Raw genomic sequence first — 17,522 nt, forward strand, 5'->3', positions numbered from 1 at the left:
CCCTGGAAGTGTTTAAGAAAAGACTGGACGTGGCACTAAATACCGTGGTTTAGTTGACACGGTGCTGTTTGGTCATGGGCTGGACTTGGTGACCTCCAGTGTCCTTCTCACTCCAACAGCCTCCCTGACCCCGTGGTCCGGCGGCCCCGCCCCGCCGGGCGGAGGGCTCCCCCTGTCGGCCCCGGCGGCGGCGCACGCGCGGCCCGGGGCGCCGCTGCTTCCTTCCGGCCGCCATCTCGCTGCGCCCGCGTGCGAATCCCGGCCCCGCGCCCTGTCCGCCGCTCCTGCCCCGCTCCGGCACCGCCTCCGCCCGCCGAGGTACGGCGGGGGTGGCCCGGAGGGGCGTGTGGCGCGGCTGGGACTGCGGGTCGGTGGGCAGTGGTACAGCGGCGGCGGCGGTGGTGGTTAGAGGAAGGAAAGGCGGTTACGGGCTGGGCCTGAAGGGAGGCTCGGCTGGGCTGGACTGGGCCTAGCTCGGCGGCGCTGCCCGCGATCTGAGCCCGCTCCCAGCCCTGTGACGGGGCGGGGGTGCCCGGCCCCTGAGGGTGCGTGTGGGTGTGCGGGCAGGGGCGGCTGCGGGGCCCCCTGTGCCCACTTGCCCCACCTGCGTGCCACACCCGCCTGTGCCGGCGCTCTTATTGCTTCCGCAGATGAAGGAGACCATCATGAACCAGGAGAAGCTGGCCAAGCTGCAGGCCCAAGTGCGCATCGGTGGCAAGGTAAGAGCGGCCACCTCGTCCCGCCCTGCCCTCGGGACTGCGTGTCCTGCACCCACGCTGGGCCTGGCACGAGGGGTCATGGAAATGGGGTGGGAGCAGACCTGAGCACTCCCAGCTTGGCTGGACTGTCTTTAGGGGTAGCGGCGCTGCTGCAGGGCGCTCTGGAGTCACATGCCTAGGGACAGTATGTAGTAACTGAATCTCCGGCTATTTCGCTTTGTTTTTCTTATGTTAAAGCAGACTTAACGCCCGATATTAGGGCGCACGGGAATTTCATGCGGTTTAATAAGACGAAGTGCACGGTCCTATACCTGGGTCGGGGCAAGCCTCTCTGTCAATACAGGCTGGGGGAAAAAAGATCGAGGGCAGCCCTGCTGAGAAGTACTTGGAGGTGTTGGTGGATGAGAGGCTGGACATGACCCAGCAATGTGCACTCACAGCCCAGAAAGCCAATTGTATCCTGGGCTGCGTCACAAGCAGCGTGGGCAGCAGGTCAGGGGAGGGGATTTTCCTCCTCTGTTCTGGTGAGACCCCATCTGGAGCGCAGCATCCAGCTCTGGGGTCCCCAGAACAGCCTCCTGTTGGAGCTAATCCAGAGGGACACTGAGTTGAGTAGAGGGATGGAGCACCTCTCCTGTGGGAAAAGGCTGAGAGAATTGGGATTGTTCAACCTGGAAAAGAGAAGGCTTCAGGGTGACCTAGTTGCAGCCTTCCAGTACCTGAAGGGAGCCTGCGTTAAAGATGGGGCAGAACTATTTACGAGAGTATGTAGTGACAGGACTAGGGGGAGTGGGTTTAAATTGAAAGAGCGTAGGTTTAAATTAGATATTAGAAAAAAGTACTGTGGGGGTGGTGAGACACTGGAACAGGTTTGCCCTGGGAAGTAGTGGATACCCCATCCCTGAAGGTGCTCAAGGCCAGGTTGGATGGGACTCTGAACAACCTGGTCTAGTTGAAGGTGTCCCTGCCCACAGCAGGGATTTGGAACAAGATGATCTTTGTGGTCCAATCCAAACCGTTCTATGATTTTATGATTATTGTATGAGCTGTTTTAGAAGACATGAAAGATTTTTAGTGAGTAGACCTTAGAGCAAGTGAGCTTGGGTATAGTTTTCATAACAAATTGTAGAGGGGTTTGTTACAGACTCTTGTCAGAAATATTAAGGTTGCTCAAAGCTGGTTTTATGTCTTTCAGCACAAGTTGGAAATTCTGTACTTGTCACATGCCTGTAGTTTTAGACTAAGATGCTCAGAAGATGTTTTCATTTTGTTAAGGCATCTGAATATATGTACCTGTGTGCTTACTTACAATCTGAGAAGAAAAAAGGGATGTTTAGTATAGTCGTATGGCAGTATATATTTTATTTACAGTGTGAGTCTTAATTCAGGAATTTGTCAGTAATGTTTTTATACCTGTGGGAGCATACACAATATTCTAAAATACAAATTATTCAACAGAACTCTTGCTGAGGAGTTTCCAGGAGCTTTCATTCCTGTGGGGTTTGGTTTTGTTTTTTTCTTCTTTTTTGGCTGATTGCTGGAGATTTAGGCAGTCTTAAATCAGGATTAGTGTACTAATTAGTTGCCTTGGTGATTTTTGCATATTCTTTGTATGAGTTACTGGTTAATTAGAGTACTCCTGAATTATATTGCTGGTTTTGTGCAGGCTAACCAGTGTATGTTTGTTGACTGTAGAGGCTTTTAATGTTTGTCACATAAGAGCATGCATTCAGATTACAGCTCTCACTGCTCTCTGGTATCAAAAAAGTCTTTTAGAGACATTAAGCAAAGCTTTGAATGGTGGTGCTGTGGTTTAGTTTTAAAATTGGCCCGTGAAATATTTGGAATGCCTGAACTAGAGTTTTAAAATTTTTTTCTTTTATAGTTCCAGATTATACGTGGCATTGTTGCCATGTAAGTTGAGATGGGTGTGGAGGAGGTACATGTTTCTACATAGTCCTTGAATGTTTTGAAATTTACTGAGGTCTTTGGTCCAGAGAGACTTAGCAAATACCTTATCTGTCTCAATTTCTGGGTAGACAAGGCACTAAAGTGAAGCCATTTCTGTTATTTTTAATCATTTCCAAACCACTGTATGTGCTAACCTGGCAGTAGCAGGGAATGAATATCAAGCTTTCTAGACAAAAAACTAAACTTCTGAGGTGTAGTCTTTCAAGTGTTAGTTTCATATGAATTTGTTGTTAACACTCCTTGTTATTGGTAACTGATTTATGTTAGAATTGTTAGTGTCCAGCCAGTTTTCTAACTTCTGACAGTAAACTGAAAAGGTATTCCAGCTATTTGTACGGCTGGGCAGCAACACATTCTCTTAGTGCTATCATGTGGCAGATGAGCAACTGGAGTAGGAGGACTTAGATTCGTAGTTACAGGATGTAAAAGAGGAGCTTAGTTTCACTTATATGACATAAAATGTCTAGGAATTTTACTGAACCCTTCTGATTGTGTGAGGGAGTATAGAATGACATTTTGTGCTTTTTCATGGGTATAGTTAATCTTCTAATGTGGGACAGTAATTTCCCTGGAGAAATCTAGAGCTCTGGGTCTGTAGGGAACTTAAGCTTTTCTTGTTTGGTTTATAAATAGGGTTGGTCTAGAACACTTTTTACAAATGAATTATAAAATATTTTAGAAAAATAGGTGTTCTTCAAATATGTAAGTCCATCAGATGGGAGATGGCTATCTGGAATAAAAATTGAGTATTTTGAGTTTTCTTATATTCATTTATTAATCATGTATTTATAACTTTATGGCTTCTGACTATTACCACAATTTGACTATAATTTAAGAAAGATGATCTAAGGAAAAAGTAGTAAGCTTTGGAAATTACCTAAAGCCGTTCATTCTTCAGTTTTATGTCTGTGATAGCTTGGGTTAACAATGGTAAACTTGCAATTGCTCTTTTCTAAGATGTTGCAGAATACTATAAGATTTGTGGAATAAATATTTTCTGGTACATTGCTTCCTAAAACCTCATGTTTCTCATGGACTGTGCAAATACTGCCTTATAGCAAGGGAAAGACTGCTGCAGTGCAGCTGGAGGGCGGGGTTGCATGCACTGTAACACAGAAACACAGTAGTAGAACTTTATATGTTGAGTTGATTTGTTGATGTTGTAAAGTAGTTACACAGCCCCGAGGATTAGAGTTTGTGAAGAACTACTTAAGTTTTTGGTTTTTTTGCAAAGGGTACTGCTCGCAGAAAGAAGAAGGTTGTTCACAGAACAGCTACAGCAGATGACAAGAAACTTCAGTTTTCATTGAAGAAACTAGGAGTCAACAATATTTCTGGAATTGAAGAGGTAATTGCTTTAAAGGAAAAAACATTCTATATATAAATAGAAAATGTATTAAAATCGATTTGCTGGTAAGTAACATAGCTCCTAAACTTGTCTGTAAAATATCAGTAGGTCTTCATAGGGCTTTAAGAACTTCAATTTCATGTTGAATTGAAAGATCTTGCTAAACTGCTTCAAGCACTGGATTTTTTTTCTTGCAGGTAAACATGTTTACCAATCAAGGAACAGTCATTCACTTTAATAACCCAAAAGTTCAAGCATCTCTGGCTGCTAACACTTTCACTATCACTGGCCATGCTGAGACAAAGCAGCTGACAGAAATGCTTCCTAGCATCCTAAACCAGCTTGGAGCTGACAGTTTGACCAGCCTGAGGAGATTGGCAGAAGCCCTACCCAAGCAATGTAAGTTGAAACTTGAATGCGTTTCATGCTGGCAGCTGACGTGAGGTAGTGCACTTTTGCTGTTTGCAAGCATACTGTAAAATGCTTATAAAAAATTGGAATTCCTTAGATCTTATTTATAGCTCAAATCCGATGACAAGTATAACTCCGTAAAGTGGAGTCACCTGTTGGCATGTCTTGCAGCTGGTCTAGCACTGGAAAGCTGTAGCCAGACTTGATTTTGTAGTAGTTTACTTGTTGATGTAGCTACCATATTTTGACGTACCTTGTTCATTAAAGCTAGGTGGATGGACTACTTTTGAAGAGTTAGGTTTTAAAGAAAGATAAGCTTTGAGTATGTCTCTTTTGACACTTCGAATGGAAATATAAGTAGTGGGGAAAGGGAATTAAAAACATCTTGCAATTGCTTTTCTGCCTCACAGGTGTGGTTAAGGTATTTCTTGTGTGAGCTTTTTAATAAGTAGGAGGGAATTACACTGTATTTATAAGGAAATACATTGTCATTTCAGTATGCATAGAATAGTGCAATGAACAGGACTGGCATGAGCATCAAGCTAGATACACCAACTTCCTGTTTCATCCTTAAATTAGTAAAACAACTTGAACGTTTGTTCTTTCTAAAACTGTGTGGGAATAGTAGAGGAGGGACTTGAATATGTGGTGTTTGGAAAAGATGCTGCCACTAAGGATGAGAATTAGGAGTGAAAGACAGGCTTGTTGACGCTGGGAACATTCCTTATGTCCTGCATGTACAGTCTTCCTACTTTCTGAAGTACCTTAAGCCTGTTCCTTTTAAGGTATGGAACATCCTAAATACGGAAAAAATCGAGGAATATAATTGTGTCCAGTTTTTGATAATTCTAACTTGATTGTTAATTTTTTTCTTACTCTATTGCCAATGAAACCGCCTCTATTTCCGTTCCTAAAGTTGATGATCGTTCCCTCCTGTCAACTTCCCACTGAAAAAAATCCTGCTAGAAGTAGTCTTCAGGATGTGGGGTAAAATGCTTCTTTCCCCATGGTCCTTGGGTCCCTTCTTCCTAATATCGTCTCTGTGTGGCTTTCTTGTGATAGTAGTAGGCTTGAAAGAACTTCCCTGAAGTTCTGTCTTCTCATAACAAGGTAGTTATATTCTAAGATAAATTGTGTAGTTGTTTGAAGTGATTGCTTTGTATGACTTAGTAAATGGCTGTTCTTTTCCAGTTAGGGTGGATGCCAGAATATGCACAAAACTTTCCATTCAGTATTGTCAGCTAGATTTGGAAGCCTAACATCAGTGAGTGAAACATCTGTGATGATTGCAGGTGCTAAAGTAAACATGGGGATGAGAGACAATGCAGGCAACTTAGGAGGAAATAACCTGGTTTGCTTTTAAAATGTCCTATTTGACACTAAGTTGCACTTGAGATTTAAGAGCTTTCTGCTGTTAAAAAAGCAAATGAAGGTTAGTGGTGTCCTTATCCCGAGCCCTTTCAAACCAAAGGTTATGCATTCATTGCTTCTGGTTGTCTAGAAATTTTTGTACAGGTCTAGTATGAACCCGTCTTGTGCCTCATGCTTTTTTTGAAAACTGGGAAGGATGAATTAGAACAAAACTGAGGTGACAGAGAATATGAGACAGCTTACCCTTGGAAGTACAGCTAAGAGTAGCAGTAAAAGTAGTGGCACAGGCACCTGAGATATCTGTCCTTAGCGTTATACTGCTGCAGTTCAGCAGATGCTTGTTGGTCTGCTACTGTGGGTATGGTCAACTCTCTACCTCTTGTCAAATACAATGGGAATGGTTAAAGAAATTACTGAGTCAGCAAACTTGGGGATCAGAACACTTGGTCACCTCAACCACCTAAGAAGTGTAAAACTATGCATCCAGTTCCCTAATTCTCTGACTTTGCCAGGGAACAGTAGTGTTTTTTAAATACTTCTAAGTCATGTGTGTCTGCCTGCAACTTCCCAATTGCACCTCAGTTTTCTTTGAATGTCTAGGATCATAAGATCCTTTCTTTTCCTTTAAAATTGATCATGTAAAATACATAAATCTTGAGAAACATGCAGTCAACCAACCTACTTTTAAGAGAAATTGGTAAAATCAGTCTGTGCATTGTACTTGAAAATTACTACCATGCAGGGCACTCAGTATAATTAGATACAAGATGGTGACCAGTAAGCTGGTTTAGCACACATCTGATTTCCCTGCTGGACTGTTTGAGCATTGTCAGTAACAAAGGGAGTGTGAACTTCCTAGGTTAGTTGAAGATTTTTGTTAAGCAGGGGAACTGGATAAAGCATTGTATCTTATCTCAGGGTCTTACATAATGCTTTCAAAAAACACAAAGCAAAACAGCTAATGAAGATGTTTATGGTGAGTTTGAATGACACTTTTGAACTTCTTGCTCTTGCAGCTGTGGATGGAAAAGCACCTCTTGCTACTGGTGAAGATGATGATGATGAAGTTCCAGGTAAGAACAAGCATGCAATGGAGGAAAAGGAAGTGAATTTTGCTTAGGGATCTCAGCATAAGCAGAGCATATAAGATCAGGCTGGGGCTGGTAAAAGTATTGGCTAGTCACTTGCTGCCACGGAATTTCTGCAGGCAGATTATTTCCTTGATTTCAGATACCATGAGAGACTTAGTAGTTTGAGCTAGTATTTTGGTCTTGTGTAGAAGTAATAGCTATGGCTAAGACAGTTATTTAATATTCCATAAGAAGGGTGTGAAGGAAATACCTTCTCAGTATGATTTTGCCCAGTTGTGGGTATAGTGAAGTTAAATGCTTTTAAAATTGTGCTTTGTAATGAGCGATCCAAAACTTCCTTGGTTGAGCAAAGAGAATGAATCATGAAGCTCTTAGAGGTTATTTGGTCTGTATTTTATAAGCTGAAAGTTTTTATGTTGTAAAAACTTGATATGAAGTGGAACTTCAGAAAAAACTCCAAACCCAAAGTGTTTGGAAAAGGGAAAGTGGGTCAAACTTTAATTCCAAGAATCTTCTTTTTTCTAGATCTTGTTGAAAACTTCGATGAAGCTTCGAAGAATGAGGCAAACTGAACTAAGTGTCACTTTCTGAATAAAACTGAAACTTGAAATAGCTACATGGAGCTGCTGTTTTATATTGTGACTGCTTTGATTTTATTTCCTGATGAGATCTCAAGATCTGTCATATTTGGAAACTCCTTGAATCTGCAGCTCCTTAGTTACTGCTTGTACACAATATTATTTTTGTGGGCTGAACAGACATATGCTTTCAAATAAGTCAGATTGCTAACAAATTTCTGCCTAGACACATTTTTTGAGTAACTTGTATACAAGCAAAACCCTATCTTTAATGAACTTTGGCATACAATAAAAACATTTAAAAAAGTTTCTGGTGTGGCTTTTTTTCAGAAAAGCAGAAAGAAAAATGGCCCTAAGTATTAATCTTAAAAGGTTTTGCTTTTCTGCAGGGCATCTTCCTTTTGCTGTGTTAAAAAGCTGGCCTCTGAAAAAAAAAAAGCATTCTGAAGCACTTTGTATTTAATCAATGAATTCCCAGTGTGTGCAGGTCAGAGCTACATATGCTGTAAGTCACTTTGTAACCTAGTGAATTTAGAAATAAATTTGTATTCTAGCCACAGTTACTGGTGGCTTAATATAGAACATGCAAGTTGAGAAAGAAATTTTGGCCATGAAGAACAGCAGCAAGCAATTGGCATCTCAGCAAACTTTGAGTGTAAAATTTTTATCTTCAGTGAGTGTTTAATAGGTATTTGCAGGGCATAACTGTTAAATGGGTTAAACAATACTTTCCCATTATTTTAATTTTACTTATCTGAAAATATCAGTTTTGTGGGGGAATGAAGTATAGGAAGGGGGAAAAGCCTTAATAAAATTAATAATGCCTCTTAATTAAGTCTGTATTTATCAGCTCCAGATCTATTAACTAATAATTCTATTTGAATGTTTCAGTAATATGTTATTGCTCTTGTGTGTTACAGAGAAAAAAATAACTTGGTTTTAGGGCACAAGAAAGACTTTTCAAATTCCATTCTGACCTTTGTATAGCTGGAGCTTCCAGGGATGAGGGCTAAAACTTCATGTTTGTGAGTCATCGATGTTAATGATAGATCAGATCACTTGCATAACAGAAGGTAAGCTAGGATAGAAGAGCACTCGGCTACTGGCCTTCTAAGCTTGTTTCTAGAGCAAGTACTTTTGGAAGTGGAAATTCACCAACTTGTCCAGAATAAAATCCAGGTAAGACTTTGCTATAGCCATAACAAAAGTCTGCTTCTGCCTGGGAAAAGGTGGGTCTGTGTCTAACTTGCCAAGCACGTTTATCATGGTGTAAGTCATTACTGTTGGGAAGCTGGAGGAACTTATTCAAGCCTTGTGATTTGAGGTCAGACACAGTCTGATGTGAGCATGACATGGCTGAAGTCAAGTGCAAGAACTTAGAGTAACAATATGAGTGCACTTGTCTCAGTTTGCAAGTACTTTATCAGTAAATTATACTTCTAGCATTGAATTAGTTAAAAAAGTGTGTTCTTTGAATTGTGGAAGTATGGTAGAAAAACTAGACTCTGTGAATTTGCGTTTTGAAATGAGGATGGTGAATGTAATTGCCCCGTAAAAGGTAACCAAATTCTACAGAGTGGTTTACCAGACTTCCTGTGACCTGTTGAATCAATAAATGACATGCTGGGTTTTTCTTAGAAGTCAATAAATGTGTTACCTGTTTCGCGATTCAGATATGTAAGTCCTCATAAGTACTTAAAGCCACTTAGCTGCTGTTAATGAAATACCTCATACTGGTTTCCTGTGAAGTGACTTAAGTGTCTTGCTTAGGTGTTGTAGACAGTGTTAGCTTTTTCTCCACTAACAGGCATACCTGATGCTTAAAAAATAAGATCGTTACTAAAGCAGTGTCTTTGAAATGCAAAGTAAGGCTAATCTAGTGATAAACAGCCATGTGACATGTCTGGAAGTCTGTGTGCAAGGTATGCTCCCAGCACACTCCCAATCTGGAAATACTGGCCTATCTGCATCCCCAGACTCTTGACTGAGGATGAAGATGTGAGCAAAATGTGTTCTTGATTATTGCGGATTCTAACTGGAAGTGTATAATAGTCTTCATGATTAACTTAAATGCTCAGTCCTGGACTCAATGCTGTGTTGATTTCCTCTTGCTAAGGAGAGAGTGGTTATGGTCTTCCTAGTCTGTCATTAACTGCTAGAAATTGAGAATAGTTGTCAATGACGTTTCTTATCAGGTTGAACTTCTATGTAACCATAATGTAATTATGTCATTATGGATTCACATCTGTAGTTTTACTCAAGGAAAATGGCTTTGTATTTCCATTCCAAATATTTTGGACTATGGAGAAATGAAAACAGATGCCTGTGTTTCTATTGAAACAAAGGTTTTTTTGAGTTTTTTATTTTTTAAAAGCTAAGGGAATGTTCACGTTCTGTCACATTAAGCTCTGAAATAGCTTGATTCAATGCAGTAGTGGGTGCTAGTGAGATTTTTTTCATAATGTTTGCGACAGGTTTTTGGAAATATTTTCAAAATTGTTAATCATGCTTCAAGGGCTTTGCACTGATTTAAAATTAGTTTATTCTGATATTAAAAAAACCCAACCTTCTTGGAAGGTGGTGAAACTATGTATTTTATCAAGCTAGTGTGGTGCATATATAAAAATAAAAAGCTTCCTACTGTTGTTTTAAAATAATATTGTTTTTAAAGCTCTAGAAGGCACCTTGTGTTATTACAGGTTGGTTTGTTGCTTTTATTATTAAAGCCTTGTGAGTCTGTGGTTGTGTCTCTTAGGAATCTAACCAGTGAGAATTTCACGTAATTAGTAGTGCACGTTTAACATATGTGACAAAGGAAGAACACTTGGTTTAAAATATTCACAGCTCAGTACCTCAAATGCCAAATCAGTACTTTTGTATCTTACTATATTGATTTGTTGGGGATGTGAGGGAAGTTCAATGTAGTTGCCACCTTTGAAATTTTGTGCTGATGCTGTTTTGTGGGTGACACATCATATACATGCTTTACTTTTCCTCAAGTGTTTTGCTGTATCTGCTGAAAACCTAAATGTCATGTTATGGTATGGGTAGAGTAATAAGCTATTCTCTTCTTGAAACAAAGAGAGTAGGTTGTATTTGTTGTCAGAGGCAGTGGAGGAATGTAAGGAGAAATACAATGCAATCAGAACAGTGGCTAGGGAAAAAGTTTCTGTGGTGGGAAGTGAGTGGGGGAAGTTAGTGTTTTTCAAGGAAGGCAGAGGAAGTGATGAGAAGTCAGAACATGGAAGCTGTTTGATCATACTGTTTGTGAGAATGGATTCAAACAAGTTAGGAAACTAGACAGTTAATATTCAGCACAGATAGGAAAGCCTATAGGGAAGTCCATATTGATGATGACTAAATTACAGCCTTAAGTGACTGACGAGATGGTGGTATATGTAAAGAGGAGGGATTTTTAAGCTAGATATTTTAAAATATTAACAAATACTCAACATGTCTTGCCCTTACCTAATACATGCAATGCGGCTTCTGATTTTTCTAAGCTATTCTTTATTCCTTTTCAGATCTATCATTTTAGCTGCATCCAGAAATTTGTGAGAACTGCTGAAAACATTTTCTACTGGATATGATAATTGAAAGATCCTGACTAATAACAGAGATTGAACTCTGGAAGGAAGTCTGTTTTACAGAAAAGGAGCTGACAGTGCAGCTGAGCCAAGTTTACTTAGCTGAGGTGAACAGTCTATAGCACGAGAGAGTAAGATGATTAGTTTGACTGTGAGTTGAACTCAGTAACTTTAAAAATGGATAAAAAGTGGGTGCACATAAAAGCTCTGAGAATCAGATGTATAACTTTCTGTGTATTCTAATTGACTTTAAGCTATGGTTCCATGGTAACATGTGGTACATGCAGTCTCATAATGAAAGTTTTAATTGTTCTGTTAGTATTCTGCCTTCGTGCATGGATTATCGTTAGAATAAAATGTTATTGAATAGAAGGAAGACAGCTTATGTGATACTGTTTCTGTACCATCTTGCTGTAATTTTTTTTTTTTTTTTGCAAGAAGGAGATTTAACAAATATAACTTACTGCCTTTACATTGCACCAAAAATATCCTGGCAATGAAAAAGACATTCTAACAATGTTTGTGTAGTGCAGGGATTAGTACTTTTACAGGCAAGTTAGAGCCCAACATTTTGAATTGCTAATGAATCTGGACAAATCAGAACAATTGTTGAACAATTAGTGTTGTAATGCTATAAGCACTAATCATTTTTATAGCGAATGTCTATAATTTCTTATATGGGCAGAAGGCAGAATTCTAGGACATCTTACTGCTATTCAGTTACTGGATTGATTGAAGGTCAGTTTGATCTAGATGCACAGTGCTTTTGCTACTCAATAACCAACATTTGCAATGTTTCACAAAGGGATTTGATGTGCACTGCAGGATACTGGCAGATAAATGTGGAAGTATCTACTGCACTTGAATCCTTATTCTGCATTTCTATTGAGTAGTGCTTGTTTGTTTCTGAGTACTGAAAAAATATAGTTGTGGGTTGTATCCTACTCCAAATTTTTAGGACATACCTGAAGTTGAATTAAAAGTTCTTACATTCTCTATGTAGCTGCACCTGAGTTAATAATGTCTTTTGGGCTTACGCTGGAATCTCAAAAATTTCAGCCATGTACAGCTGATCAGTATCTTGCTTCGCAACCAACATATAACTTGTGGCAAGCGTTTGCAGCTGCATGTTATTGTTGAGTTTAAAATGATGCAATAAGATTAAGCAAGGTTTGGAGTTGTTGGAAGTATCTACTGAAACAGGAGGAGATCTGGGTTTAGGCCGCAACTCCACGAACTGTGGCTAGTCCTGCTATTCTTTCCTGTTATTTCCAGCAACATGCATTAGGCAATTACATAGGTAACTGAGTATGACTTGACAGTCAGATCTCCATTTTGTGGGCTTCTGTTTTGTGATGAAGTCCTAATAACTGTATAAGCCAGACTCCTGCCATCTTTAAGGGCCCAACTGAGATGCAGGAGGGCTTCCCAGGTGGCCCAGAAGGCCAGTGGCATCCTGGCCTGTATCAGGAACAGTGTGGCCAACAGGTCCAGGGAAGTGATTCTTCCCCTGGACTCAGCACTGCTGAGGCCACATCTCGAGTACTGTGTCCAGTTCTGGGCCTCTCAGTTCAGGAAGGACATCGAGGTGCTGGAGCAGGTCCAGAGAAGAGCAACAAGGCTGGTGAAGGGACTGGAGCACAAGTCCTATGAGGAGAGGCTGAGGGAAATGGGGTTGTTCAGCCTGGAGGCTCAGGGGAGACCTCATGACTCTCTACAACTCCCTGAAAGGAGGTTGTAGCCAGGTGGGGGTCGGTTTCTTCTCCCAGGCAGCTATCAGTAAGACAAGAGGGCATGGTCTTAAGCTGTGCCAGGGGAGGTTTAGGTTAGATATTAGAAGAAATTCTTTATAGAGAGAGTAATCAGACATTGGAATGGGCTGCCCAGGGAAGTGGTGGGTTCTCCGTCCCTGGAGTTTTGTAAGATGAGACTGGATGTGGCACTTAGTGTCTAGTAACTGCAGTGGTATTGGATCAAGGGTTGGACTTGATGATCTCAGAAGTCCTTTCCAACCCAGCTGATTCTATGATTCTTGCACTCTTAACTTGTGATTGTGCAGGACAAAGATAATATTATGATCATTTGGGGGGCCAAAATATATGCTAGATATGTGACATTGGTGTTTGACATGACATCTGTGGTATTACACACACAATGTGACTGGGAGTCACAGTAGAATAGTGTTAAAATGCATGTGGTGAGGAAGATCTTCCTTGTCTCTTCAGTATTGTTGAATGTGGAGGACTAGCAGAAGTTAAAAGTGGTAATGCCTCATTAGAGCCATGTAGGTGAGTAACATAGCAGTCAGCAGACTCGAGTGGGTAGGAACGATTTTTACAATACTTACTATGATCAACTATGTCTTTAGGACTTCTGCATTTGTGCTGGTTTGTAACATTATTTGGCTTCACCTATACAGGTCAGTCAACTCATTTGGTTGTGTTATAGTTGGGGAAGGAAGTTCATCTGCCCCCCCAGGCATGACTCTTACCTAAACATACGGTGGGAGACAGCTACTGCCTCAAGGCTCCTGATCCTATAAAGATAATGTGAACATGAGCGTTTGTAGGATTCAAAGGTTAACTAAAAATGAGATACAGTGAAAAAATCAAACAGTTTTGTTAGCACAGGGGTAGACTTATTGATTTGAGGTGTCCATTACAAGTTTTTGTTCCTGGGACAGTTGGTATCCAAAGAACCAGGGAGGAGTTAATTTCGTAATTCATTTATTTTCCTTCTGGCTGCTTTGCACCAGTTAAGTGTTAGGAATCAGGAGATGGTACAGTTCTTTCTGGTTTAGGGAGGTTCCTAAACAGTGTGAAACCAGCATAGCCAGCTCATACAGCTGGGGTTTGCCTTTACCGTATGTTGGGGACAGCATTTGGATAAACAATCCCCATGTACATCTGCAGCATTTCATGCTCCAGTAATTACTACCCAGGGGTGACGATCTTTAAGATTTGTGTGTGTGTGTGTGTGTGTGTGTGTGTGTGTGTGTGGTTTTTACTGTGTAGAAGCTAGAATAGCCTACAGGTCTCAGAATTCACTGACTCATCATCTTCCACCAGCATACAAAATTCAGACTTGCTTAGATGTGACCTTGTGCACGTATACACTGGTGTCTAGGCTGACCTCTGTCAGGAACTGTAGTCTAGATGGATTGTAATTCTGCTTTAGTGTGTCATTCAGCCCTTGCGTTTGTAAAACAGACCCTTTACTCCCGTTATATTTGTTCCTCATATTTTAGCATTGTCCTATTTTAATAATTTGTACCTTGAAAATTAGGTGATTATTTCAAAACGTGGAGTTGTTTTTACTTTCCATTTTTCAATTATGTCCCACATTGACAGCGCTCTAGTTTCATCAGGAAATACAGTATATTTGACAAACTAATTCAGCAGGCTGTAAATGAAATTTCAAGGGGGATGCAAGAGTTCAAGGATGCACCAGTATATTTTTCATGTAGGCTGTGGACCTTGAAACCTGTGCATTTTGTGTGAACAGAAAACCATAACACTTCTAAACAAAAGTGTTTTTGGAGACAATGGCAGTTGTTACACCTGTGATCTTACCCTGTATTTGGGATAGACATGATACCACAGGTGCAGAGTAGATAAGCAAGCTGTTTTTGTGATGCATTTTCAGAAACAACTGTGTGTTGAGTCCTATAGGTTGTAACATTTAAGACAGTCTAGATGTAACCTCATGGCTACAAAGGCAGGGTGCCGGGATTTATAGGGTTTAGGTAGGACTTGCCCATATTTCCATGGTTCTAGAAGCCCGAGTAAGTTTTGGCACATCAGGTTTCCCTGCAGATTGCATGTCATTCAGTGTCCTCTAGCTGACAACAACACACAAAGGTTGAGTCTAGCCTGTGATGGGTCCTCCTAAAATGCTTGCAAGTGATCTATACTAGAATTTGTGTGAAAATGATGCTGTCCTTTAAGCTCTATTTTCTATTTATGAAATAGAAATGCTGAGGTACTAGAAAATTTTGTAGGCTGTGAAAAGCATGTGATGGTGCTGTATTTGCTATGCTTTGATTTCAGTGCTAAAAAAAGAGCACGTACAGTTGATTTGCATAATGAATCAAAACAATATCTCCCACAATGCAGGTCAGGATTTTTTTTCAGAGGATTATTCGAGGATTACTTAGGTTTATTCTTGCAGTAAAAGGATGAGCTATACAGTGCAGTCCCACAGCTGTAATCCACCTTGTTGCTGTGTCCAGTTCCCTTTCTGATGGGCTCTGCAACTTTCCCTGCTGATTTCTGTGTACATGGTTGGCCTCATCACTGCTCATCTGCTGAAGACTGACTGACATGCTTTACAGTCCTATATGCCTGGAGAGTTGCTAGCTTAATTTGGTGACAAATAACCCTCAACAGAAAGATCTATTCAGACGTCATTCCTAGGACTAACCCCTAACAATATCTTTGATCTTGAAAGTTCCAAGTGACTGGATTCCTAATTCACCCAGATATACATTCATTGCCAGATGGAGCAGTGTACTTCCTGAAAGCATTATGTGCTGCACAGCAGGAGGTGCATGCAAGCGGAACTGCTATAACAATACTAATGATGATCATTCTAGTGATGGGCAGTGTCTGCACTCCAGTGATTTATACTGTTGTTGTAGAGGAAAAAAGTCTAGTCCACAGTATTCAGAAAAACCTCTGCTGGAATGTCCCTAACAATCAGCTTACTAGTGAAAAATGCAGAACATATTTGAGTCTATCATCCCAGTTAATACAGTCTTTTTTTTTTTCTATTTCATATTCTTTCCAGTTTCTTGAGAATATGGAGTTGCATCTGGTTGATGCTAGTGGTGGGCTAGAGCTGTGAATATGAACTGCTTAGGCAAAACAAGTTACCTTGAATTCAGATAAACTTTCATGTTTGCTCTGTTTCTGACATTTTTTTGTTCCAACTAGTGTTATAAAACAGTTGTGGAAAATAAATACTAGTTCTGGCTTTAGTTACAGCTGTCTTTTCAGGCTGAGAGCTAAGCATCCTCATCAGGGTTTAGAGAAGCAAGCTTCAAGATTGCTTAAAGACAGATTGTAGGACCAAGACACAGTGAAGTTGCTTTGGAAATGTAAAGTTGGTGCATGCCATAAGTAGAAATTTGTCTCATATTGTTTCTCAGCTGAGTAAGTGGCTGATTTTCATCTTGGAGTTGTGTAACATTATTTCTTTCTGCAGGAATACCATTGGGATACCAACTGCTGAATTTTCTTGGGAAAAAAAGAATGCTATGGGGCACTTCCATCATGACAATGGGACAGAGTTTACCTCTAGTACCAGAGTGGGGAGCTGTGATCACCTTGCCTGCATCATGCAAAAGGTGAAGAGCAGAGGCCCCATCTTCCATCACTTGGCTCCCTGCTGTGGGCACCTGCTCCCTGTGTGGGATAAGGAGGTGTAAGATACCGATTTTCTTTTTTTTTTTTTTTTTTTTTTTAATACCAAGGAAAAACCTACAGGAGGGCCGAAGGGAGATTAGGCTCTACCCTGGGAAGGTCTGGCAGGAGGTTGCTGCTTTCTGTAACTGTCTCAGAAATACAAGTGGGGAATTCAAAGTACAAGACAGATGAACAAAGAAGGCAACAGAGTGGAACTAGTAACAGCCTCAGGGAAAACCAGAGCAGACAGGGAAGAGTGTTACAAAGTGCTCATCAAATTTACATGCAAATAGTAATGCTAACATTGTACATGATTAACCAGAATCCCCTGCAAAGTCAAACAGGAATGAATAAGACAAAGACTTTGTGCAGCTCTGAAGCATTTGGCTGTTACTGCTACATGAAACTGCTGGCACTCTGCTTTGTGAGCAAAGTTCATGGCATCTGTGATTACATGCTGCACATTGAATTTGGCAAAAATAATGTAGTTAATCAGGAAAAGCAACTTGTTTACTAACACTCTGAAAGACAGTATACTGTCATTCAAGTTCAAATGTAAAAGATTAACATTACTGTAAGAAATTAGATTGGCAAGAGCTTTTGGTAAAATGTTTGGAGAGAATCAGCTGGAATTAAGATGTTGACTGCAGAATTTTCAAACTCCTGGTCTTGTGGCAAGGAAACACTGGCTGCCTTTGGACTCATGGGTGTGGTTCAAAAGGTAAGTCCTAATGTCTCCTCACTGCCATCAAAGGCCTTAGAAATCCTTCACTAAAGCAAAATCAGCAGACTGACATTTCAAAACACCAATGCTGAATCAGGGGCTTTACAAATTTTACCACTATAAACAAAGAAAAGTGAATGCTGAGAAGTACTTGCACCAAGAGAAACAATCAGTGTTGTACATCAGAGGAACACAAAGTATGTGGAGTAAAGTATGCTGTTAGTGTTGCATAATCAACAGCTGTCTCTGCTCTTTCAACAGGGATTTTTTTCCTGTGAGTAAAGCTGCTTCTTTGGATAGATTTTTTTCCCCCTTCC

The 17,522-nt window shown here is 40.6% G+C and overlaps 1 protein-coding gene across 3 annotated transcripts; it reads left to right on the plus strand.

Moving 5' to 3' along the window:
- The first annotated feature begins 228 nt into the window (after positions 1-228).
- On the plus strand, positions 229-7,788 carry BTF3 (basic transcription factor 3). Of its 3 annotated transcripts, none has more exons than XM_027671371.1 (6): positions 229-318; positions 651-719; positions 3,925-4,038; positions 4,236-4,437; positions 6,837-6,893; positions 7,437-7,788. In XM_027671371.1, exons 2-6 carry the CDS (start codon positions 651-653, stop codon positions 7,481-7,483), a joined length of 489 nt encoding a protein of 162 aa, XP_027527172.1. In that variant the 5' UTR covers positions 229-318; the 3' UTR covers positions 7,484-7,788. The 3 variants fall into 3 exon arrangements, with proteins under 3 accessions (XP_027527172.1, XP_027527175.1, XP_027527173.1); XM_027671374.1 differs by lacking the exon at positions 229-318 and adding an exon at positions 350-367; XM_027671372.1 differs by lacking the exon at positions 229-318 and adding an exon at positions 432-545.
- Positions 7,789-17,522: the final 9,734 nt, after the last annotated feature.

The sequence above is a fragment of the Neopelma chrysocephalum genome, unplaced genomic scaffold (assembly GCF_003984885.1).
Source record: "Neopelma chrysocephalum unplaced genomic scaffold, ASM398488v2 Primary Assembly neopelma1_97102, whole genome shotgun sequence".
Taxonomy (NCBI): domain Eukaryota; kingdom Metazoa; phylum Chordata; class Aves; order Passeriformes; family Pipridae; genus Neopelma; species Neopelma chrysocephalum.